Consider the following 27006-nt stretch of genomic DNA (forward strand, 5'->3'; position numbering starts at 1 on the left):
CAAAAGCTGCTACGCGACTGTCCAAGTCAATGTAGTAACGCTCTGATTTTTTTTTTGTTGTTGTTGTTCTTTGTTCTTTGCCCTGGCGTCACGGTAGAACATTAAGATTAAAAATGCTTGTATTTTGACTACATGAATCCTGCATACAGACCATCGCACTCTGTTGTAAAATGGAGATTCAACACAATCTGCATTTTACAACCGGAGTAGCAGTGTGATGATGACACTCGGTCCCCGCTGAGACTCTGAGTCATTCCTCCGCTTCCTGTATGCTTTGTATGCCACATGGCATCGGTTGATCGTACAGGACAGGCGCCGAGATGTTTGTTTTTTCGTCACCGTTCAACTGCAAATACGCTGCATCTTTTATAAATGCTGCCTGCAGCTGTAGTCCTTGAACAAACAGATAATTCCTGTTGTCACTGTGGAGTCACACATCTGCTTCACCTTGCTCAGTATTGTGGGTGTGCAGTACATAGGTAGTCATATGTTTTATTTATTAGACTGTGTATTTGAAGACGACAACTCTTATCTCATTGAATATATATGAATTTCTATTCATAGCTTCAGAATGTACTGCAATTAGAGGCCAAATCAGAAAGATCAGCTCAGTTTAGGAGAAATAATTAAAAATCAGGGCTTTGAGATGCAGACTCCTCTTACTTGATTTTCTTTTCACTCGACTACATCCTCCTGCTATATTATGTTATCTGTTTACCTAATATAATATACTCTTCCTTGGCCGGATAAGACTTCTCAAATAAACCGATTTTAAAAAACATAAATGTTCATGTGTATATTCGCACAGTGATAATAACTGATTCTGCCTCTTCCTCCTGCAGAAACTTGATCATTGTAATTCTGCTCATAGCTACCAATGCATGACTCTGCATTACAGTCCCTACATTAATGATTGCAGTTACTGTGGGTCTGTACATCTTAAATAACTGCACTGATGTCTCCTCCTGCCTCCACATGTTATGCAACACATATACACAACCAGGAGTACACAGACATGCATACACAGATTGATCACATTAACATAATATACAGAGCTCGTCAGAAGTCTTTCGAGCAAAAGGTTTATTTAAAAATCCTGTTGAAGTTTGTAATTATTGGTTGTAGTGCTGAAGCAATTAGTTGATTAGTTAGAATTGATTAGTTAGCAGCATAATTGAATAGATGATTGACAGAAAATAAATTAAAAAATAGTTTTTGAAAACTAATGAATTGTTAATGTCAGTAATGAAGCTGGCTCCGGCAAAGATATGCCTTTCTCCAATTTTCTATAATTATAAATTGGATATATTGGGGTTTTAGAGTCTTAGTCAGATATAATAAGTGATTTGTACACCTCTTGTGTCATCTTGAAATCCTCACAGGCATTTTTCAGTATTTTATGAATTTATCAGATCAAAGGAGGAAGTCTTTAGTTGGAAAAAAACTGATTATTTGAAATAACTGTATTTCGACGATGGTGTCTGCAGGTCCTTAAAGAGCCTAACAATTCCTTAAATACATTTTATAGGTATTAGACCTAAATAGTCATTAAATACTTGCCAGCAAAAATAATAACATATAATTTAATTTATACATCTTTTAATTTTATTTGTCAGTATTAGTCAAGCTTTTCTGTATGAACGTCTACATTTGTGATTTTACAAATACAACTTGCACATTGCAAAATGCAGATTAATTACCTCACTCTAATATTATATATATATATTCCTATAATATTCCTATAAAAAAACTACCACAAATTTGCTTCCACCTAAATATGTTCCAGAAATACATAAATAAAAGCTGATTTGTCCCAAAATCAGTCTTAACTTTGTTTAAAAAGTATCTTGAAAAGGTGTTTAAAAGCATTGAATTTTAGTGTTGGATACTTGTAGATCATTTTGAACTCCTGACTTTTATATTTAGCTTAGTCAATGTGTCATTTTTTTGCAGTGTGATTCTGATGTTAACCTTTTGAAACCTGGATTTACATAACTTTCCTTGTGCTGTACATTGACATTTTCACAAGTGTTTAAGCCTTTGAACGCTGAGCAAGTTGGTTAAATTTCTTTTAAATGCACAGAGAAAAAAAGCAATAACTAACTTGTCAAGAAATATCCCAACTATCATAATTATATTTTACTTTCCCCTTTGTTTAGTAATTTCTTGCCTATTTCTGGCTCAATTTCCTGAAGTTGTTCATTGCCTTCTGCCAATATTTTCAAAAGAAATCAGGTCAATTTGCCTGTTTTTGAAGGGGTTAAAGATGTGAGCTACTGTAGCTTTATATATATGTTTTTGCACTTACATGCTTGTATTAGCTGGTAGCTTGCTAATATTTAATACTTTCAAATGTGACCTTTTGAAAAATATAGCATTCTCCCAAAAACTGATTTTTGTCACAGTTTTAGGCTATGCAATATATTTGTTAAGACAGTTGAGATTTTTTGAACTAGTACTGCTTTCCTTAATTTACTATACGCTACCCAGGTGCCCTTCAATATATGCAGATATATTAAACAATAGCAGGTAAGAATGCAAATGAGTGAACAGGACTGTTTTATTCTAATATTGAATTTCTAGGAATTTCTTGTTTCAGCTAACAAGACCATCTGGTTATATTATCTATAAACGATCTCGAAACTGAATTTCCAGAAAATGTATTTTATGTCAGTGTAAATTGATATCATATATTACATTATGTTTTTCAAATTCCCCACCACCACTGGCAAGCACTGTGCAGATAAAACACCAGGGTGGTCCCATAGCAGGAGAAATTACCCTGCAATCAAATGATATCAAGCTCTATATTTCTTACAGCCAGTGCATGCACATCAACATTTATGTGGTTTCCCAGAGTTCTTCAGTTCAACATGGACACAACACCTACTAGCTTATTTATTGTAAGTTAGGTTGTAAAAAAAAGAGAAAAAAAAAGATTGATGCATAGCTGTCTGCCCACATTCCCATGTTTCTGCTGCTGTTCAGCTTCCGACTTTAATACCAGCACCACATACTGTTATCGTTTTTCCCTTGAAAATAAATGTCATTCTTTGAACTCTGGCTTTGATATACGGTTTACATCTCCTGAATTTCCACTTTAGTTATGTTTTACAACTTACTCTGTGGAACAACTCTGCTTTTCAAAATATTTTTGAAGCAAATCAAAATGCATCTAATTTCATAATGTGCAGAATGAATAATTTCATAGTCACTGAATCTGTAATTATCAGTTATATTCTACAATATATTAAAAGTCATGTTTTCCTAAATTTTCTTTAAGGAGAAGGTGTTGCACTAAATACTACAATATCATGAGTAGTTATTCTTAACTACCGTTCTCTTAATTGGTTTGCTAATGAGTTGATTAAGACCTTTAATGCAGTGGGTGGTGGTGTGTTTGCAGTCAGGCCAAACCAGGCAGTGATTGGCACTTCCTGTGGCTGTCAGGACCTGAAGCAGCAGTGCATGGTTCAGGGGCTCCTAAGTAAAGGTCTCCTATTGCTGCTGTAATATAGTGAGTGAATGCAAAGGCAATCAAGTCTGGCAGCCAGTGAAACTTCTCTGGCCATGTCGAACTGTGGCTTTTAGCCCGCTGAAACCCTGTCTGTGACTTTAGGTGCATGTGGTTCGGGCATGAACTGCACCAGCCAGCATTAATTAAACACAGTGAGGCAGTAAAACCTCTGTGCGCAATACTAATGGCTGCTGACTACCTTGACCTCATTTAGGTTATGACTTTGACCATTTTTAGAGGACTTTAATCTTTTCTTGTCTTATTGATGAAGCCTCTCTTTGGGGAAAATGCTGTAACATTCAGTCCCAGGACCTGGTGCAGCATGTCAAGAATTTCATGACAGAATTTCAGTCATGCCTCTGTGTTGTAGCGGTAGATACTAGCTCAGTGAGTGGTACTCTGTTCAGCAGTGTTGTTGTTTTGGCACACGCTAAATGTTGTCACTTAGATGTATCCAAGGGATTCTGGAGATGACTGTAATGATGCTCTCTTTTTAACAGCTCTTCCTCTTGTGGTAGTGCATCGCTATATATTCAAGCACAGCAGCGTCTCACTCATTAACCCACAACATGACCACTGCGCCTCTGCACCCAATACCTGCACCGGCATTAGAGAAATGAGAGAGAAATGAAGTGTGTGGCGTGCAGTATACATAAAGTACAAACTGTGACTCTCTAGGGCAGTGGACATTTGCTGCTTGTGTAGGGCTGCGGCTGATATGTTAATATCACTAATTGTTTCCTAATTAGATGCGAGTCAGTGAGTCGTACTTTAATACTCTGCAGGGATCATTACAGAGCGAGAGAAAATTTATCTCTCCTGATGGATGACAGTCCAGTCAGCAGGAATTTCGACATCAAGACCGACGGACTGATGAGAAGACAGGGAGAGCACCAAACTGATGGCTTTGTTCACTGCAGTCATGTTGCTTAAGTACTCCATTTTCAGTGTGGCGCAGAGCTGCATCAAAAGTTAATCACACATTAATAGGAGCTCTGTGGAGATTTAACATTGCATGACAGCATGGGGATTGGAGGCAATAAGCCCTGAAAGAGGAAATTGTATGATATTCGTATGTAAGAATTAGGGTTGCGTATTGGTATATAACAAGGTGCTTTAAATAATCACAACTGTAAATTATTTATATTCAGCTGTTAAGGTGAGTAGCCAGTTTGATCCCTGCAGTATTTTATATTACTGACAAGTAGGAAAGCTGAGCTGGACACCGAAAACAGAAGAAATAGGAAAGATTGGTTGGGTCGCATTCATTTCTCGGCTGGCAGGGGTTATATGTATTTCCACGGGGGGGGGGGGGTATTAACAACTTCGCCATATTTGGGAACATATTCTTCATGTTTCCTCTGCCTAATACACAAATTTGAATCTGCTTGTGTACTCTTTGTATTTTTTTTAAAGGGCGATCATGTTAAATGCTTCTTTAAAGACTCTTTAAACAGACAGTATTTTTTAGTTGTATTTTAGTTTCTGCCATAACATGCTCTTGTTCTGCATATAGGATATGCTTCAATGTATGCATACACCCTCACTGAAGAGCCCTTTTTTCCAAGATTAGAGCTTTGAACCAGGAGTTGTTCTCCTTTTTTTGCATTTAACATACCAAAAAGGTGTTTTGTTGTTTTTATTTCTCTAAACCAGTGCCAAGCATTTGCCTTTCTATTCTATCTCAAAGTCATTTTAGTTGTTTGTATTGTTCCTCCCAGCTGGGGTGAGGTGGCAGAGACAAAGGCAGATGTGTCCCTGTTTGTTTTTGAAGTGTCAGAGTTGAGTCTCGCCTGCGTGCGTGTGTGTGTGTTCTGCTCCTATGTGATGTTGCTTGTGTTTGGGTGTGTTTCATTTCCCCCCCATGTGTTGTCTCTGTTTGTGGTCCACAGGTCCTCCGCTGCATTGTTCATCCGCCTCCTCCTCCCCTGTTGAGCAGCTCCCATACCCTCCCCCTTCCATTGCAGCCAATGAGAGCCAGGGAGGGTTGCTAGGTAACTGTGCGGCTCAGCCAGCCCAGGACTCTGACTCTGAGGATGAGTTTGGCCCCAATTCATTCTTAGTTAAAACTGGCTCAGGGAACCTGTATGCTCCTGCCACTGCAACTGCTGATGGTGAGTTGGTTTTCAAACTACTGTTGCTTTCTGGAGGTTAGCCTTCCCCAGCTCCTGGACATGTTGTGTTATAGGTCACGCAGATGGCTACGGGCAAGAATATGTCCCTTTTTTTTTCCGAGCACCATGAGAGAGAGTTGAAACTTTGAGTCGATATGTAGCCTCAGGAAATGCACAGAACTCTCTGAAGCAAGGTCTGCAAAGTTCAGAGCCTCACTCAAAGAGATGGACGATTTTTGGTTCAGTAGGAGATATTTGTCACAGATTCTCTTCAGTTTCAATGCGTGCTGGTGGGAGTAACCATCTACAATCCCTCCATACAGTCTTTTAGAAACAATAGCCTGCATGCATCCTCCGCACCCCAGACAGGAAGTAAGAGAGAAATAAAGACAATTATTGTGGGTTCAAGTCTCTGCTTTGAATTATATTAGAAACAGCGTTAGCCCCGTGAAAAGCTGTAGTTTCATGTGTTGATAACAACTCAAACACTGCTCCTTGACTTAGATTAGGTTTGAAAATCCCCTATGTGCTTTCTCATTAATAAATGTCAGCTACTTATTCCTGTTGAAACACTCTGTGTCTCCTGCTGTTGACTTAACACTCATTCAGACTGACAGAATGACATTTGCGCTTAAACTGCAAACAGTGTTGGCAGCTGAAAAAAAATTCAGTGACTGTAAAACATGTACAGTCAAAGTTTGTTACACATTGTATCAGCAGTTAACTTAGACATTTAATTATGGTGAAGATTTTATTTGGTATGTAACTGTGGGCACTAATGAAATTGTGTGGCAGAGAATATAGTTTGGCTGGTCTGTGGGGTGACATTGTTTTACTGAGTTGCTATAGTATTATTTGTTTGTCGCTGTATAACTGATTGCGACAGATTCATATACGTCTTGTGGAGTCGTTACTGGACTGGAAGGCCTTGATGCTCAATGCTTCACTGTACTTTGTTTATAACACCGCTGAAAAATGCATGAACATAAGAACATTTCAAGTATTTCCTCAAGGTAACCTTAGGAAACCGGATTTATTGTTATGTTTACAGAATTTCACACTTGGAAGAGTAGCAGGTTATATTTCCTTGTTTACGATCCATCTACATGAAAACATAAAATGTTGTCATTCAAACCCAGCGATTTATTCCGCCTATCTCCCATAAGTCATCAATTTGCATGCTGAATAGGGGATTTTGTTTGATATTTGAATGCTGATGCCTTTCAACTACAATATCTACTTGCTTCTCCCACCAGCACAGGAAACACAAAACAAAATAAAATGGTCTAAATAAATGATCACACTTCCAAGTTAACTACCCAAAGGGTTGAATTACATCACTCTCCAAAGTGCCCCAGCTGCCTGCTTGAAAAGCCTGGAGAATGAGTTATTAATCCTGTCGCATTAATCCCCCACCCCCCAAATCCACAGTAGCAACATGCTGGTCACCAGCAGTGACATGACTGCGCTTCAGGGGACATGGGTGAGGGGAATGGCCTTTACCGCAGCAGATTTGTCTCATAACAGTGACACTGATTTGCATAGGTACAGCATTTAGGTTGGCCTCGGGCTGTCAGAGAGGGGTAGGAGACGACTGAGGACGAATATTCTCAGCTCTAGTTCCCACCATAGTCATTCATGGGCTTTGAAAGATTCCTTTTAAGTTGCAAAGTACAGCATGTTTCCGTGTGTCTCTTGCTAGTGGGTGCAAAGTCTTTTCCCACTTTAATATCTCAGCAACATTGACGCTCTTGTCTATTCTGAGGACCTTTCACCTTGCTGCGGTTATCTATAAATAAGTAGTGAAATTGTGAAAAATAAGCTTTACTTTGAGCTTCTTCTATGACATTTTTCAGTGTTTAATTACAGAAAATCTCTGACAGTAAGGAGCCAATTACAAACAGAAAGAGAACAGAGAAGAGCCTCCACTGTTTGTTCACTTAAACCACCTAATGAGCCATGTAAGCTTGCTCCATGCCTTCTCACAAATTTTCCACATCACATCCAAATACTTTATAAGCTTTTGTTTATTCAAATCTGCTTATCTTGCAGTTTTGGTTCAGATTTATTTTACTTTTTCACTCCAGAGAGCAACACAATGTACTTCCAATGAATGTTCTTTGAAAGCTGGTGCTTGAATTTAATGAAAAAGTGATGTCTAATATAGCTGATTTAGTAAAAAAAAAAAAAAAAAGACCATTTTAACAATTAACCCTGGTTAAATCTATTATTGTCATGTATGTTTAGCATGTGCCTTGCTCGGTTTTGTGTGTTGATTCTCACAGAGGAGAGAGTGATTTCTGATGGTTCTCTATGTGAAATATTTCCAGCCCCTAAAGCTTCTCTGGCATATAATATATATAAGTTAATAACTCAACCTAGACTAGTTTCACCATTCCAGGGTATGAAATGACTTCATTAAAACTTGTTCAACGTAAGGTGAGACTGTTCCCTTCAGCAACATAAACCTCATTTTCTCAAGGTGACAAAAAGAAAGTGAGCCAGAGAGGCTGTGGTGAAGATTTGGCATACAGAGCAGGGCTACTGAAGCACAACTGCATAGCCAACATGATTAAATCAAAGATCACACATTTTCAGTATTCACTAATCAAATTTATGAAAAAGGAATTCTAATCTGTTCTGTTTCATGCAGAGGTTGGAATTGGGAAAAAAAGACTCCATGTTGCCAAATGTAGTGTAATCTAGAATTAGGTATGCATCTCAGGTCTTCAGTGAGAATTACACAAGCAAAAAAATGTAATTCAAAAGCCACCATGGTAAAATGGCTGGAATATCAAATCGCATCTCTTTGACATGCAGGTCAGTTATTAAAGGAAATATTCAAATTCAGAGTTGACACGGCGCAGGGAATATTTACTTTTTGCTGTCAGTAAACAACCACAGAAAACTATGTATGCCTAAAATAATTGGCTCACAGTGTATCTGTTGCACTGGAAAACAGGTGGCTTTTTATCACTTCAGATTACATTTGCTCAAGGTCATCTTTGAGCCCACATACAGGACTTGAAATGTTATGCTGGATTTTGAACAAGTAAATGCTCTCAGCAGCATATCGTTATTCACATTAGTAGCCTCCAAGGCTGCAGTGTTTATTTTTTTTCTTTTTCGGGATCCTGTTTTCATTTGGAAGAACACTGAGCCAGGGTTTCTGTGAGGCTGACGAGGCTGCTCGCTGAAGCCTGCAGTCCTTTTGTGAAGCATGTGTTTCACTGTGGCCCTCGGCTTTCTCTGAGGGGCTTCTTCCTGGGGAGACTGCCAGTGGGAGCCCGCTGCCACGCTGAGCTGCAAGATCTGAGACACTGCAACCTCCCCAGTATTAGCATTTCTTAATGCAAAACAGCATGGGGTCGGGGAGTGCTGGCTTTCAGTGCAGCCGGTCTCCCTGGTGAAAGGGCCAACGCACCACCACCTCACAGCTGACCAAGCAGGAATGCTGAGCTGGGTAGAAGGCTTGGGGACGTGCTTGTGTGTGAATTCAAATAAGTCTTCATTTGAACTTCTTAATCATCCCCCTGTGTCTGCAAGGACGAGGGAAATGTGGTTAAAAGAGGTCAGTCCAGAAAGTAATTCATCCACAGGCACCATGAGGAATGCTTATCTGAGGCTGAATAATAATTTAATGAGTAGCACATGGCACTCGCATGCCATGCCCCTGTTTTTCTGAATCTGTGAGATTCCAGTTTGGAGTTGTCATATCAAAAGGAATCGTTCTCGCTTGATGTTGATGTTGAGTTTTCAATGAACTGGAGCCAACAGACAATTTGTCCGCTTCCATTCAACTTGCTGTTCATCAGTGCACAGACCATGGATAATGCATTTTGCATACCTACATATCTTCTTTTCATTGACATAAATTGAGATGCATCACTTTCATTCCATGATAATTGCAGACCATCTGTGCCCTCTGACAAAATCTTCAACCTCTTGATGGATATGCAGCAGAGTGACATCCAGAACAGAGCATATGTAACCACTTGTCTTGTTCTTGCTAAGGCAGCTCAAAGAATGACAGAAAATCCATTTGATCTCAAAAAGGGAGAGAAGAGCATATGCCAAGACTAGTCCTAATGGGTGATGTTGCAAACACAACCTCAATATGACTCTCTTTTTCATTGTTTTGTATTATTATTGTTATTCTGTTTGTTTGAGTTTACTTTTGCAACGACTTGACTTAGCGTTTTATTCCACATGTGCAAATACAACCTGTTCCGAAGTCTCAAATACCGTTGCTTTAATTGTGCTTTTGGCATAAGATCCTGATACCAGAAGCCATCTTTAGCGTCCACATGATGCGCCACTTGATGTCAATGGCTTAAAATGCGGCCAGACAGAGCCGTTGGCAGTGTTATTATAAGCCACCAGACTCCTGGACGGCACTTGCTGTCATGATACACCGTTAGATGCTATCAGTTTAAAAACACTGCCAGTAACAACGTAATATTGGAACCACGAAGGTCCCTATGAGGTGGGTGGGAGGGACGGTGAATGTACCCAACAAACCCCGGACATTCATGCAGGAGTCCAGTGTTTACTTCCAGTCTGACTGATGTTTTTCTCTAAACCTTACCATGTGCCTCTTTTTCCTAATCCTGACCATCTGTGGCAGCATGTGCATTTTTTGATGTCCCGGTGTTAGTTACCATGTGCTTTCGTTGCCTAAACATAACCACGTGCAGCATGCTCCCGCTATGTGCATTTGTTGACATCACGGTAGCAGAATCCTGAAACATGAACAGGAGATGCAGAAGGATACCAAGAGCGTAATATGTAGATGTGAAAGTCCCCCACAAAGCGGCAACATGTGATGACGTGGGATGAGAACATGTTGGCCTATAATATATATTGTGTGAAACTAGTACTTTGAGTTTCATGCCTCATTTGGTGCCTCAGTGAGGGCTGGTGACAGGATGTTATGTACAACACGAGGTTTTTCTCCTCTAGTTAGTAATAAAGGCAAGCTCATATCTGGATTCCAGGAGGTCTTTTCCCCCTCATCCCCACGGAGAGAGCCAGTCAAGAGCTGAGCGTTGTACCCACCTCGTGTTGTTTGTGGTACCTGTTACCTCTCAAATGAGTCCAGGAAAGACAGCTAGTATTCCCGCATGGCTCTTCCCTTCAGACTTTTCTAATGGTGTAGGAAACAGCAGGGCCAGCAGAGAGAAGCAGCTTCAGGGAGCCAGGGGAGAGTGCAGCTTCACTGCCTTCATGACAAATTCTATTTGTATTTTTATAGACAAATGCTACTCAACTGGAAATTTTGCTCCTATGATTAGCCATAGGGGCTGTAGCAGTAAGCAAGATTTAATGATTTATCCGGGCGCTGGATAGCTTTTGATTAATTCTGTATCGAATAGCTCACACCTCAGTGCGTTGATCGGGTGTCCGTGGCATGTCATATCTTTTTATTTCATCAGGTGTGACCATCAGTGCTGTGGATTTTATCCACTGTCCTTGCTCTGAAATGGACCTGCTCCCTGGACAGAGGGGAAAATTAAGTTGGAACCTAGTGTGGCTCCATAAATGTGGCAAGTATAATGCCACTGTTATGTTTTCATATTTAGATTTTAGGCTTGGGGGGTATGCAATATTTGATACATTCATACCTTCCTGAAATTTTTCCAAGGCATATGGTATATTATGGTACAAATGTGCATTGATTTAATCTTGCAGCTTGTCTCGACTTTTTTAATGTTCTGGGATGGAATGGATTAAATTCTGTCAATAAAACAAGTCATTTTGCAGGACTGAGTTACAGATGTGTCTTTCACCATGTAAGTTAATGGCCACTATGAAAACTGGCTTCAATGCCCGACACATTTCCTTGGGGCCTTACACACAAAAAACGGCCTGTTTTGGTGGTTTGACTGCAGTCCACAAACAGTGATTGACAGCTGCGTTTGAGACTCCTTGGCTCTGATTGGTGGAAAAGCCATTAGAGGTGCTACAAGGCAAAAGAGTAGGCAAAAGAATATAATTTTTTTCACAGATGATGTGTCTCACTTTCAGCAAATATGAATATTAATATTTTTTTATAAAAGTTATCAATTATAGCTCTAAGTGCTACAGATTTGCTATAGCTACCATCTGGTTGCTACGAAACTAATGAAATATTTATCCAGTAAAAAATAAAATCTGTTCCTTTACATACAGGTTTTCTGCTATAGTGCCATTTATTAAATTGTTTCCATGACTACTGTAGCTGATTTTAGTCAGGCAAGACAGCTGATGTCGAAGGTGACATTTGCAGTACTTTTCGGTTGTAGAGTGGCATCATTACTGACAAGTCAGCGTTAATTTGCTACTTTGCAAAAACGTACTCCTAGAAACAGGATTTTTTTTCTTTGCAACATCTTATGGAAGAGAAGCAGTTTTGTTGTTTTGTAACTCAGACAGTTGCTGTTCATTAATATCACTGACAAGAAAAGTTACTCCTGTGTAAAAGTTTTAAAATTCTCAAACTTTTATGTCAGTGCATTCTACATTTGAATTGATTTAACTGTGATATATATTAAACAACAGGTTCCACTACAAGTACTACACACCTGTACCAATAAGAAATGTATGGCGATCCCTAGACGAGTCAGATTTATGACATTTTGAATTATTCATTTCATGGCATTTGCTGATTTGTATCACCTTTGGATACTGAGTACAGTCTTCAGGAATCCACACTGGAATCTGTGTATAATAAATGCATTTCATAAATTCAACATAAACCTTTTAGAAATACAAAGCAGTCAGTTAGCCCATACAGTATGCCTAGCAAAGCTGTACAAACCTCTAAATTTGTTTTTTTAATAATAGAACATATTTTGAAATTTTTATTCTACATCTAGTTAGGGATCAGCATCAAAACACGCACGCTGTTCACTGTCATGAGATATGTGCTAGATTTCTCTTTAAGTAAATTCAGTGGTTCATGAGTCCAAAGTCAATGTGCTCAGATATCTGTCATCGTTAAAGACTACTTATCACCAAAAAATTGTCACTTGTTCCTAAATCTATTACCTTGTTTAAATATTTTAAGGTGTTAAAATGTCATTTTTTTCCCTTGAATTTTATATTGTAACTTTTTGATTCCTCACACGTTGGACCGTTGTCTTCCAGCGAGTATAACATCCAACCATTAGCCAGACAAGTTTATCTCTCATGGTGGGGGTTGAGGTCCTGGCTAATGAAGTGGATTTGCTTTAATTGCTTGTCTAGAATAGCGTCAGGAGGCCTTAACCATTGCATACATCTGTTAGGAAGAAAAATGAAAAACCCACATTCCCAGACTGAATGGGTATCTGTAGGCTCTGTTTTGAATGCCATGTGAAAGTTTGGCTATTGTAGCAAAGTCCCCCTTCTCTGTCCCTCTGATAACAAATGAATCTCCTTTTCTTGCCAATTTCGTTGTGCAGAGCAGGTCAATAGAAAACCATTTATTTTTCCTGTCCTTTGGATAGTAGTGAATAATTGTTGCTGAATCGCCACATCTGTGGGGGTCATGTTGCTCCGTGCTTTGTCTCATGGACTTTCTTCTTTCGTCTTTTTGTTTATCTCCATGAAAATAACAGTGACAACTTACCTGTGCTGTTGAAGGGCTATTGGTTAGATAAACAAAGACATGCATACAGTGAAGTGGTAAATTTAAATCATGATGTTGTGTTTATCTTGTTCTTTTTGTGTGCCACATGTTGTACGGTTCATTAACATTGCGATGTTTAAATGCAAATATGTGGGCAAATGATGTAGGCGAGTTAACTGTTGCAACACTTCTGTGCAGATTGCAAAACGTTTGAGCAACACTTGCACAGAGTTCTTTTAAATACTTCATGTTGTGTGGTTAATGAAAAAGTAATAGTAATGTTTTTATGATACTGGAATTTCTAGCTTTAATACAACACCTGGAGAAATAACAATAATTGATATGATTTTCAATACCATGGGGAAAAATTGACTTTAGGGGCATACATTTGAAAGTTTTGATTTGAAGATAAATATAACAAAGCTATTACATGACAGGGTCAATTGTTCTTTTCTTCGTTAGCCGCAGAGAACAGCAGAATGACTCGTAAACATTGACAATAACACAAAGCGAGAGAGCACAGCTGTTACCAGTGTGTCAGTACGGTGGAAAATTAGTAAGAGAACCTAAGCATTCAGAAATGATATGTATCTGATATTTAAAAAATGTGTACTCTTGTCAATCTTCATTTGATGAATTAAAAAATAAACTAGATGGGATTAATGACAACACAATTTGGATATGAGAAGCTCTTGCTACAGATTGTACATGGACAAAGACATACAGTAAACTTACAGTCAGCTTTATATTATGTACTTTACATATACACATATATCTAGCACTGGAATATTTATTTGGAGTATCTTAACCTTCAGACAGGAGCCTCTTCAAATGCCTACATGCAGACAAAGAAGAACTTTGAGGTCTTCCAAAGAACCTAAACCGTGACTATGGATGAATCATACATTTATACAATTACTATTGTTTTACATGATGACATTCAACTACTTTTATACTGAATAATTCTTTCCACAACAGTAAATAAATTTATATTTTTGACAACACTAGTAGGTACCCTGGCTTTTTATTCAAAATAATGAAAGAGCTCATAAAAGTATACAGTATAAGGACTTTCAGCAGATAGTAGTGAACAAAAATTAAAAATCAACTTAATCCATATACTGTACATTGGGAAACTTGAATTTAAATGTGGATTAGATTGTCATGTGATATTTCTAACTATTATGCTACAAATGAGTAAACCTGCACAGCAGATTACTTTTATGTTAAAATAACCACACAGGAGTCTAAGACAGAGTCCCCTACCAAGAATTATGTTTCATACTTTTTATGAAACATATAATACTAATACTAATACTAATACTACTTGCTAATACTAATACTACTTGCTGATACTTTCTGTCCTTTGATTAATGCTCAAATAAAAATGTATTAATCCATGCACATGTTTATAAATCCGTGTATAAACTCTACTTCCTGGCCAAGTCGGTCAAGTAATTTTTGATTTACCTCATACAAATTGTCATTATTGACATACAATTGACATACAAACAGTTAGCAAACAACAACAAAGACTCGAGTTAATTCTCATTCCCAATCTTTTACCTACATCCTGTAATGCTACACAACTAAACTCCTGTTTCCAAGATGTTTGAAATGCTTGCGTTTCAGCTCATAATCTTTGTCTTAACCCACGATCATTTTCTTGTCAGCGCGCGATCGTTACTGTGAATATGCATCTCTCAACAGAGATGAGAAGGAAACGAGATGGCTCAGTACTACTGCTACTTCCATTCTCCAGGAAAAAAAAAGATAAATTCTTTTTTACCACGTGCCTGATCAACATATATATTACACATGTAATTCCTAAACACACAGTTTGTATTAATTAGCAAAAGTAATTTGGTCTATAAACAACAAGTTCCAGTTATGGTGCTTTTCTGGCAGGGTGTGGACAAAGTAACAGAAAGCATAAATCTTATAATATATTGCAAATGCGGTCCTCAGAGGAAACAGTGTGACCAAGTGTTAGAAAAATGACTCACTTGTTGCCCCACATTTGCTTGATCGTCATAGGAAGTCAAGTATTTGTTTACTGAGCAGTAAATGCATTCCAAAGCCGTGATGCATTTGTCCTTGTGATATATTTTGCTGCGTACGTCTGTGCTGTCCCTGTATTGAATTAGCATAACCTTATTAATGGCTTTTGAAATCAGGTACACTACTGAGCACGAGGGAGGTCATCAACAACTGTGTGGTTTTACCTCACACCAGTCCATTGTTCATGAGGACTGTGGTGCGCGGAGCTCTCACAGTGGTTCAGCTAATTACAAGGGCAGCATTGTGCAAAAGTGTGCTCAGTATGAAGCCATCTATCAGTGCGACAGATGCATGATATAGCACTTGATTCCTTCAGTGGTTCATCTTATAAAACATGTGGACTGTGTGGCAGTGAGCCAGGTTCAAAATAGAGTCTGAAGGTAAAACTTAGTGTCTTCTCCTTGTATCTGATGATAGCTAATAAATCACACAGAACAGAAACAAGCTAAATCACTGTAAGTGTGAGGATGTGTAGAACTGCCATGCTTCCTGTAAGGCACGTGTGTGAAAACCTTGCAGGAAGAGAAGTTAGGATATGCTTTCGGATTAAATGCAGCACACTCCATTGTTGTCTTAATTTTCCCTGCTGAGCCATTTATTAGCATGTAACCTGAGAACACAAAAGCTTTCTTTCCACTTTCTGAAAGTGGCACAAGCACCAAGGCTTTAGGCTAGTATGTTCTCAGTACACTAAAGTTTTTTTTTTTAATTTAAAAAAAAAAATCAATCTACCTTGACCGACACATGTCAATATTGTATCTTTATGTTTACAATCCCTAAAAAGAAATGAGACTAAGCTTCTTGACTGTTGTGAGTAGATATAGCTTTAATAAAGAAGCTGATTATACAAAATAAGCCTTGTGCGTGTCTATATTCTACTCTGTCTGCTGTAAATTGGCAATTTAGTGTTGTGGATATCTGTGAAATAAAGGAGGCTTGCTACTATAAAGGAAAGCCACTCTTTCACTCTGTGTAAAGCCAGGAGTTCATTGATTGATGAATGGCCTAACAGATGTGGAAATAAACGGATACAGAGTGCACAAGGACATTGGTCTTCTATCTTGTGAAGTACAGAGCGTAACAAACAGTGCATATAGGACCTGTGGGTACAACCTGTTCCTATAGACTTCATATCAAACAGTTTCAAGTCCTCTGATGTAAAGTGACAACAGTGCTGTAAAAGAATAAAAAAAGGAACAAAGAATAAGTTTTGTCTCCTAAAAGCTCTTGAACAGTATGTGTCAACTTCTTATAAGATGACCAATGCAAACCTGAAAATGACATGCACCTGATAAAGGCAGATTATTACCAAAGCGAATAGCTAACATTGACTGTGTTTACATGCACAAATATTTGTGTCCAGCCATGGAAAAACCAGGAACAAGTCGCCCAAGGGGCATTTTGAGTTATTTACAGATTCTGAAAGTGTAGTTTCTAAGCTTCCGAACGATGTCTAACACATGGAAATCTGAAAAAAAGGAGATGTGGCCATTTGAATGTAGGCATTGGTCAGACTAGTTTTGTAAGAAATCCAGCCTCAAAGTTTCTGAAAGATTCTCACCTACCTGGGGAGCCAGGTAACAGTGGCTGCTCATTTGCATCACATTTACATAAATCCATCCTCCTACCGGTCTAGCTAACAGTGACATCTGTTAGCCCACAGGACAGTCAATACTTTGTTCATGCACCAATGTATGTGTTATTCTTGCACCCAAAGGTGTTATTCACCCATGGGTGTGTTATTCACACATTATTTAAGCACATTATCAGGTTGGTGTGTTATTCAAATAAATAGCAGATGCTCACAGTTTCAATGTGCGTATCATTGCATTTTAAAATGACAATACTGAGCGAGCTAGCTAGAAACTCACAGTGGATTATTAATATAGTGGATATATAGTGGATTATTATGAAAAACAGTTTTGTAATCCCTGTATGTGACTTTGAACGAACACTAACGTAACATAGATAACTTGGACGTTAATGAAAACTCACCCCATAAGAAACTGAAGTATTCCTGCAGGTGGTGGGTCACATTTTACTTTTTAGTAGAACTGTCAAATGATTAATTTGTTAAATCGTTATTAATCACAGAATTAGTTAATAGCGATTAATAGCATTTTTAAATCACGTTTTAAATTCTATTATTTTGCGTTTCAAAACGGTTATGAAGTCCATATTGACAAGGTGAAGCAATTCTTGCCAGATTTTTTGATTGGGAATCAAATGACAGCAAAAAACTGCATGGGACCCGCATAAAGTGGCATGACTGTAGAGGGGAGACTTTCATTCTGGTATCTTGAGGTCAAAGGCCAAGGCCTCTGTGAAATGACCATGCCATTCTTCCATTGCCAAAATTTTGCCTAACTTTGAAGCGTTATTCAGCCCCCTTCTTGAAAAGCTAGCCTCTTAAAGAGAGGAATGTCGATCAGTGATTAACATGAAAAAAATATACAGACATTAAGCTCATTGTAATTGATGCTTTAACACTGACAGCCCTACTTTTTTCTTTTATTTCGAAAAAGACAATATTAACATGCCCTAACATTTCCCTTGTCATTTTTCTTCTTTAAATATACGATTTTTTTTTGAAAGCCACTAATGACAACCTTGATCAACCAATGCAAATACAGTCTCCCTCTTTTATTCCTTGACCAAACTTGTTAAAAAGGTTGGTGTGCAATTTTTGGTGCATATGCAAAAACTTGGTCTTGATATTAAAGTTTTCCACAATATTTAAAGTAGGTTTCTCTTTGCAACTGGAAATGTAGGCTTTCCATTTCGGCAGTTCAGAGAAAAGATGCATTTTCTGAATACCCTGTATACATTTCCAAAGAATGCTATTAAAACCAGAATTATAATGGCATACTGAACATGTCTTAATCAGTAAATGCTACACTGGGTAGAAGACCTAATTGAGAATATCCAAAACAAAATATGCTTTTGGCACGACCTGTGTCAAATTCCAAACATTGTGGTATCTGGAAAAATAATGGTAAATTAGTGTGGATGTAAACACATTTCCATTGTGACTTGTTTGCTTCTGTTTCAAATCTTTAATTCGATTTTGCTGTGGCAAAAGATGTTGCACAAGACAGCATGAAACGGGCTATTCTTCTTTAAAAGACTGTGCATGCTCAGTCATCCTTCCCTGGCTAAATAGATGTCCAAAGAATTGGTCAGTTTCAAGAAGAGGCCAGCTCGTCTGTTTACTCAGGAGCCAGTGTCTGGTCTGAGCAAACTGTCACGGGTCTCTGTGGGAGGCAGAAAGCACTCTCTGATAGAGACCAGTTAGGAGAAATAATGAGCAGAAGAGGGATTTTTTTTTTAAGACTGGTTCATGTAAGGACTTCACAGCTCTTTAGTGAAATTAGTCATTGGCTTAGGTGTTAATATATGTACTGCTAGTGAAACTACGGCTAATCATTCATCAGTCTGAATGCTGCAGCTCAGGGAGCTAAACTGACACCATAAGGCGCTTCTTATTTTGCTAGCACACACACTAACACACACACACGCACGCACACTTTCACAATCCTTTTGGAATAGCATCCTCAATGGGTCTGCAGTCGTTCTGAAGCTGTATTCTGTTAAAATTTCTGTAACGCATTTTATTTCTTTTCTGTTTTGCTTTCAGACGGAGCCTTTCAAAACCATTCTCGTCTGCGGACGCCTCCTCTACCGCTCTCCCACTCCCACTCGCCCAATCATCAGCACCATGCGGCCTCCATTAACTCCTTGAACAGGGGCAACTACACACCACGGAGTAACCCAAGTCCCGCGCCCACAGACAGCTCTGCTCCTCCTGAGGGTCCAGCCAGTGGTCCGGACTCGGGCAGCACACAGGACAACTGGCTACTCAACAGCAACATCCCCCTGGAAACAAGGTACTGTGCAACTTGTCTCAGTGACAATGTATAGAGATGCTGGCAAGACTGAGCTTGAGCCGCTGCCATTGGAAAAATGTTTTCATGCTGTCAGCTCCATATTAAATTACCACAGTGCTAACAAGGAGCAAAGCAATAAAATGGAAAATACCCTGCTAGGGGCAAAGGCCTGCATTTGTGATGAACATGATTTTGTGGCAAACAAGAGAAAAGTGCTGATTTTGGTTTGCAGTCCTAACAGTGAAAGCTATTGAGTTTAAACAGCAGAGTAATTATGGTTACGTTGGATATGAAACAGTTCTTGCAAAATTAAATTCAGGCTCCCGTGAGCAGGCTTCATAGCTCCTCCACTTCAGCCCCAAGTTTTATTTATTTCATATTAATCAGTACTCTGTTCTCTAGCACATTTCTCGATAGGAGGCCCTTGTGTGAAGTTGATCTGTCAAGTGTTATTGTAACAAAGGGAATATCTGTTGGTATTTCTTTGGCTGGTCTTATTGCAAGGCGGTATGAAATCAGGAATAGCAGGGAAAATTATCTCAAACCTCATAATGATCATGTTTCACTGATAACAGCAGAAACACTCCTCAAACAAAACTGTAGCTTCTCTGTGCGAGCAGGTTGCCCGCTGAGCAAATTTTTAAAAAAAATCCATTGTGAAGCTTTGATTCTAAGGGAAATTGTTGTTGATAAAAAAAATAATTTTCTCTTTATTTATATTATTTAAAGGTCTCATATTCTGCTTATTTTCAGGTTCATGCTTGTATTTCTCATTTTTAACGTTTATCTGCTTTAATATTTAAAAAACAAATTGTTTTCTCATTCTGTTTGCCTGAATATACCTGCAGTCACACTCTGTAAAAACGCTTTGTTTTAGCACCTGTCTCTTTAAGCCCCCTACAAAAAAAGCCAAGTCTGCTCTGATGGGTCAGTGTTTCCAGGTCTTCCACATCTGCGGTCTCTGTGTTTCTGTACCGTCATTGCAGCCAGAAAAATGACTGTAATGGCACTGTAGCGGAACACTTTTATCTTTATGGACCCAACATACACATACATAAAACGTACATAAAATAAAACGATGCTGAGCAAACACTTCCTTAATTGGTTAATTTTTGCTACCTAAACATTCCACCTAAAAAAAAAAAAAAATCAACATTAGTTTAAGTGCATGCTATATTTGTGAATATTTTGACCACTTTAACCTGCTGTCAGACCCCCATTTCCAATGGGGAGCTAAAGCAGTTTTCTTAGAGCCACCAGACTATTGACAAAAACAGTACAGAAAAACATCATACACTGTATAAGTTTATTACTGCCTCAGTTGGGTGTAAAGTAAAGCAGTATAAATATTCCAAATATAGTTTACATTTAAACTGATGTGGATTTTTTTTAGGTGACTAAAATATGTTTTTCTGCAGGCCTAATCCACAGCATACATTGCTTAGCCTCTGTGCTGGTAGATTTGGTTGATCAAAGACGCCAACAAGGCAACACAGTACATAAAATAAGCTCAGCAGAAACATCAGATAGGTTTATCTTTTATTGTTACAGTTATGGCTGAAAATGACAACAGAAACAAACAAGTTTACCAATTTCACATATCTCAGCAAATGCAATTAATTGCAAGTTGTCTGTCCAGAAGTGAATGTTGGCGTGACAGTGATTGGCTGTGTAGACTTTTTTTAATGTGACTGCAGTGCTAGGCAGCAGCCTTGGTCCATGTTGACTTCCTGTCTAAAGTCATTCACATGCACTGCAAAACATTCCAACAGGAAATACAAATGGACAAATTTAAAATGTTTACAATTGTCTATGAAACTGTATAACTATAGTAGATATAGTGTATAGTATAAAAGCTTAACAGAAGTCCTGACAGCTCATTCAAATGCACAGTTTCTGAATTCAAACTGTGTGCATTTCTCTGTCGACTGGGCATTTTGATATATTCACAGTATTTATATAGCACCTATGCCTACTTTATATTAACCCTTTCACCTGAGTAAATTGGCTCTATTTCTTTCAAAAAACATGGAAAGAAAGCAATGAGCAATTTAAGAAAAAATGAGCCAAAAATGAGCAAAAAGAAATCAAAATAAAAGTAAACACAAATTATACACTTAAAAAATGAAAATAACTGGAAGAGAACTGCTTAAGTATAATAATAATAATAATAATAATTATAATAATAATAAATAGTAAGAATTACTTTTCTTAGGTTTAATAATTTTAAATATATAACTGTAATAATTACATATAGTTTTCTTGATATTTTTCCCTAGTCTTTACTAATTTTCAAACGATTCTCTATCTGTCTGTCTCTCTTTAGCTTGTTTTCATGACATATTCTTGTCACCTTTTACTATTATTTTTTGCAACTTGCAGGACATTTCTTGCCAAGTTTCTTATTGCCTTTTTCTCCATGTTTTTGAAAGAAATCAAATCAATTTGCTTTCCTTATGCTTGTGAAAGGCATCAGAACACAGCAAGTGATGTCAGACCAGGTTTAAAGGGTTAAAAAAGACATGAAAATTGGACTTTATAATATGGGACCTTTAAATATCACACTTCCATTCAAGGCATTCCAATGAATAGCTTCGACCACATTGTTGTCTATACAATATTATATGGTAAACACGTCGCTATAAATGAGACTGCTGTTGACAGGAGAATAGCTAATAGCTAATTTGGCATGGCTAAACACCAGCCATGAATAGAATTACTGTCTCTTCCCTCAGTTTCTGTGAGACGGTTCAGTCAACAGGAAAATGAGCATCAATTTTAGCCGGTAGAAGGACAGTTAGTGGTATAATGAATGATTACATGTCATCCAGCTCCAACGTTAATCCTGCACAGGTATTCCCTGTGGAGCAGAAAACAGATGGTGAGGAGAGTGAATCTGCAACAGGCGAGAATTGGGCTCAAACCACATTTGTAATCTTTATGACCTATTGCCTTAAAAAAAGAAAAATCAGCTAAAGTTCCAATAATGAAATTGAAACCATTAGTAATATCCACATGGGCACAGAAATATTTTATGTCGCCTTTACTTAGTTAATAGTGTTCCATTGGCCCTCTCTCGTCACTTTTGTGAAATTTAATGGCCCTGATAAATTCGGCACTGGTAGGTCTTATCCTGCTCTGCCACTGGAGAGATGCCAGCAGTTGGTTGGCTCAATCCAGCCTCACCATTGTCTTTAGAGTTTCTGCCAAGCATCTCTCTCTCTTCATTAAAACTTGCATTCTTCCCCAGAACACAAGCTTGAGAGACCATGAACAGACTTCACTACCGGCCTCGAAGGGGCAGGGATCAAAAACAAGGCTTTTTCTCTTGTACCACAGAACGTGTTCAGCCTGCCCATTGCATGTGGACAGATCATCTCTCCATTGCATTGCTGCAGCATTTCCTTATGGAACAGAGCTCCATGGGGTGGGGGGGTGGGGGGGCATTATGGAAGAAATAAGACACGCGTAAATAAGACACCCACAGATTTTTTTTGTTTTAGCACAGTTATTAAAAAAAAGTTGTAATATAAATATATATAATTTCTCTGTCTCCTTATTGCAATACAAACAAAGAATACAGAGAACAATGCATTAAAACACCAAAAAGTCCAAGCAAAATGGCTTCTTCAGACTAAAGTCAATATTTACTGTGAAACATGGAATTATACAACCATAACAAAGCTTAGTTCATATTAACGATATAAAGCTTTGAACATATCTTGAATGCAACGTGCTGATAATACACCAGAAGATTAGTATTGTTAATCTCATATTGTGCGCCCAAGACATGCTAAGTGGAAAAAGAGGTCACACTAAATAGTTGCAACTTTAGCCTGTTGAAGCTGTTTTATTCTGAAATATTTGCATTTTAATATTGACAGTATGTTTTGGTTGTATTTCAGTAAAGACACTACTGAGAAATAAATGCGTACGATCATTATTACTGTGCTAAAATAACAGTTTAAGGTGGCTTAAGACTGTTGCACAGTATTGTAAGATGAAGTGTTTTGTCTGAAATAAGTGTCAGAAACCTTAAGGTTCTCATTTGTGAGTGATGCATTGTTTTTTTCCAATCACAACCTTAAAGGAGCCAGAATACTCTAATGTTTATCAGAGAAGAGCAAGACGCTTGCAGAGAAGGGCAGGGCTCGTACAAAACAAGGTATGGTAGTGCCCAACAGAAGGGAACAAGAGAGCTAGATGTTATTTGTCTCACACCTTTGTAGAAGTAGTTCCATAAGGGCCTTGGTTACTTTGTCCCACGCTGTTTGTCTTGATTTCCATTTGTCAGTTGCTGTTGATGTTGCTTGGTGATCACATACTGTATTGGCATTTCTGTGTTTCTTGCATGAACATCTCACACCAGCTTCATATCCATCTTTCCACCTGTATGTAGAAACATAGCAAAGCAGACATTCCTAGAGACTTTACAGGACAACCTCATTGAGATGGACATTCTGGCATCAGCACGTCACGATGCCTCGTACAACGAAGGGTATGTTGCATGTTTGCTATCAGGCTCACACGCTACTGTCAGAATGTGCTTTGCCAATAAAACAATAGTGATGCCTGTGCTATTTTTCCATCAAACATCCTCTGTTTTGAAATACTGTCAATCATTAGTGTATGTCTCCTGCAGTGCTAGAATCTTGTTTTTGTCCCTTCCCTGTTTGATACAACTGACATTTTGCATTTAAGAAATACTTCAAAGAATGAGCATTTGTATATCAATTATTCACCCTGTGTTATGGTAAATTTGTGTTTTTCTCTCAAGCCTCCACAGTGAATGAAGAATCCAAAAACAGAGAAAATTCTTGATAAATTGGATTAAAAGGGTACCTCATTTAACAACAGCAAAACTATATCAAAAGTTCCATTTTCATCATACAACCTGTGCAGTATAATCCTTTAATTTATCTAGTCATATGCTCAGTACTTACCAAACACATGCATTTTTACACATACAGTTTTATTAAAGAAAAAAAAAGGCTACACTATTAGCGCTGTGAAGAGCAAAACAAACCAATAGATGCCTGTATAACCTCAACCTTAAAGCCACCCAAAGAAGAACATGTTGGCCTATCAGAGGCCTAAAAAAAACATTACTGGAAGGCTACCCGTAGCAGTGACCTGAGCACGTTCTGACGTCTCTGTACAGTCAGTGGAAATCTAACCGTGTATATTTATGTGTAAATATGTAGAAGGTCCTGTTAATAAGGATAGAGCCAGCACTATGTCACGTCTGCCATTGTGTGAAATATGGCTTATTTGTGCACCTCACAAAGGAGATATTGGCACACATGAGGGTTTGGTACTGGACTTGTACTTTTAAGGGTACCGACCAAATTACAAAGGTACCACTGAATACCGATTCACATTGAATCCATCGGTGCCAATTGTCGATACCTTAAAGTGCATCTGCTTTAGACAAGAGGCGGAAGTGCTATGCAACACCCCAAAGCCTAGAATTCAGCCACGGAGCTCTGAGGCTGGCAGTGAGGCTCTGCAGAGCTGTTGGCTTCTACTTCATCTCTCTGAAGCAGGGTAGCTGATTCGTTAGCTTCCCAGTGAGCCAATAGTATCAACATCTGGTCGATTTTCTTTTCTATATTATTTTAGTAACAGATAGGTGAGCAAACATGCATACATACACACAAGCAGACAAAAGGACATAATATTAGCTCTTTGTGTAATTAGGAAAGAGCAGAACTACTCTTTAGTCTACTGCTGCAGCTTGTTCAAAAATGGATTTTTTGTTAATATAGAAAAAGCAAAGTACTGAAAAAACATAACATTAGGAAGAGGTACTAAATTCCAGGTACTGAAACTTGAACTTGTATTAGTATCTGTTCAAATATGAACTGTACTCAGACATTGCAAGCAAAGTTGTATAAAACGTCTGTTTTTAGTGACCTAAAACACAGTTTTGTTAATGCACAAAAGGCCAAAGCATAGAAAAATATACATTTTCAGATATCATCCTGTACTTGTGGACTAGGCCTAAAACCTTCCTATTTAGAATAGATTGGATTTTTCATTTTGCACAATTTAAAAATACACAAAGTGAATACAAAAAAATAACACAGTATCCAGTTCAGGGAGAGGAAAAAAACAAGCGAGCTTATTTGAAGCCTCCACCCAAAAAAAGGGTTTCACAATGTTGTACTAATCACAAATGAAACACTTCTGCAAAAACAGTTTCATGCACAGACAAGGAGTACAAGTGTTGCATGCTGCTAAACAATTACGGTTCAAATGCATGCGCTTGCCCAGACATTATGCAAACTATTTTAAATAGTAAAGTTTGAGGGAAAATGCATGTGTTTTGGAAGTACTAAGCATACAGCTGAATAAATAGAACTTGAATTAAACTGCATGAGTTGTTTGAGAGTTTTCATCATGAATTCAGTGTAACACTGGGTGAGTTATATATATACAAATGATCATTCTGTAGGTGAAGTATTCCTTGAAGTCACATTGTTGGCTTGTGTTACTCTATGTAAAGCATGACCACTTTATGAAACACAGTTGCCCATTTTTATCTCCTATTACTGGAATAGGACATGTCAAGAGATTTGTCCTGATATTTATAGATACAATATGGTCTCTGTGACTTTACACATCATACATTGTAATGTGACATTCAATCACGTTCATGTCACTGTTGCTCAAGAGCTTCTTGTAAACTTGTCAGTAAAACGGCCTTGACAACAGTGCCACTGCCACTGAGTCTATGATGGGCTGATCATACGGCTTTCGACATGAAGCTGTACTCGTTTTCTGAGATAGCCAGGCATGTTCTTCAAGGGCGAATAAATCTGCTCATCTCCATCCTGCAGACTTATGTACAGTATCTCTTCTGAGGACTGCCTTGACACACAGTTACTGGGAATTACTCTTCACAACGCTGGCATGAATCCGTAAACAAGAGCCAGCTGTGGTCACTAGTCCTGTAAATTAGATTTAATATTGATTCACTGTTTCGGCTGAGCAAAAGCCAGTATGCTTTAAGATTCTCACTAATCTAGCAGTAGCGTGACTATGGTAACAGTATTGAATGTGCTTGGAAACAGAATGACTTACCAGTGGAAGGGACTGCACTTGCATAGACAGTGACATACAGTGTTATTGTGAGAGACAGCCCTGAGAAATGAGTGTTTCTGTTTGGTCTAATAAAAAAATGTGTTTTGTTTCTAGGCACTTCTTGTTCAAACCGGGTGGAACATCACCAATGTATTGCACAACATCACCAGGATACCCTTTGACCTCCAGCACGGTATACTCGCCTCCCCCACGCCCTCTGCCTCGAAACACCTTCTCTCGACCTGCCTTCAGCCTGAAGAAACCCTACAAGCACTGCAACTGGAAATGTGCTGCTCTCAGTGCCATCCTCATCTCAGTAACACTGCTGTTCCTGTTGGCCTACTTTATTGGTGAGTCACCTCTGATGCTTCTACACACCAGGGTGAGCGCCTCCACCTATCCGCCCCCAGCCCCACCCCTTGCTTAACTGCAGACAGAGGATAACTCCATGCTCTATTGTGTTCCCTCCATCATCCGTTTTAATAGTGTTGAATCTGCACTCTGCGCCTTATTGAGAGCGTAGCTATATAGGGACTCATAGATTGACTCCTTGCCCACACACCTCGTCTGAAATAACATTATCATTCATAGATTGGGTTGACTGAATCTGCAGAGATGGGCAATCCAGTGTCTTGCTCTTGTGAATAGGTCAGATAGGGAATGAATTAAAAAGACATCAGCTATCACACAAGAGAGGACTTGCACAGTTAGAATATTCATCTTATTTGATTTAAGATTCCCTGACCAGCA

General features: G+C 38.4%; 1 protein-coding gene across 11 annotated transcripts in view; it reads left to right on the top strand.

Annotated features, from left to right (window-relative positions):
* The window catches only part of tenm4 (teneurin transmembrane protein 4), a 269283-nt gene that overhangs the window by 138161 nt on the left and 104116 nt on the right, over positions 1-27006 (top strand). For 5 of the 11 annotated variants that reach the window (XM_088079182.1, XM_088079181.1, XM_088079183.1 and 2 more), the window contains 5 exons: positions 5410-5631; positions 18921-19170; positions 23261-23335; positions 23570-23668; positions 26371-26606. In XM_088079182.1, coding sequence (XP_087935308.1) covers positions 5410-5631; positions 18921-19170; positions 23261-23335; positions 23570-23668; positions 26371-26606 — 882 coding nt within the window. The remainder of the gene's footprint in view (positions 1-5409; positions 5632-18920; positions 19171-23260; positions 23336-23569; positions 23669-26370; positions 26607-27006) is intronic. The other 6 variants (XM_042486820.2, XM_088079187.1, XM_088079188.1 and 3 more) reach the window with 4 other exon arrangements.

The sequence above is a fragment of the Plectropomus leopardus genome, chromosome 6 (genome assembly GCF_026936395.1).
Source record: "Plectropomus leopardus strain MGB_pleo_1.0 chromosome 6, ASM2693639v1, whole genome shotgun sequence".
Classification (NCBI taxonomy): domain Eukaryota; kingdom Metazoa; phylum Chordata; class Actinopteri; order Perciformes; family Serranidae; genus Plectropomus; species Plectropomus leopardus.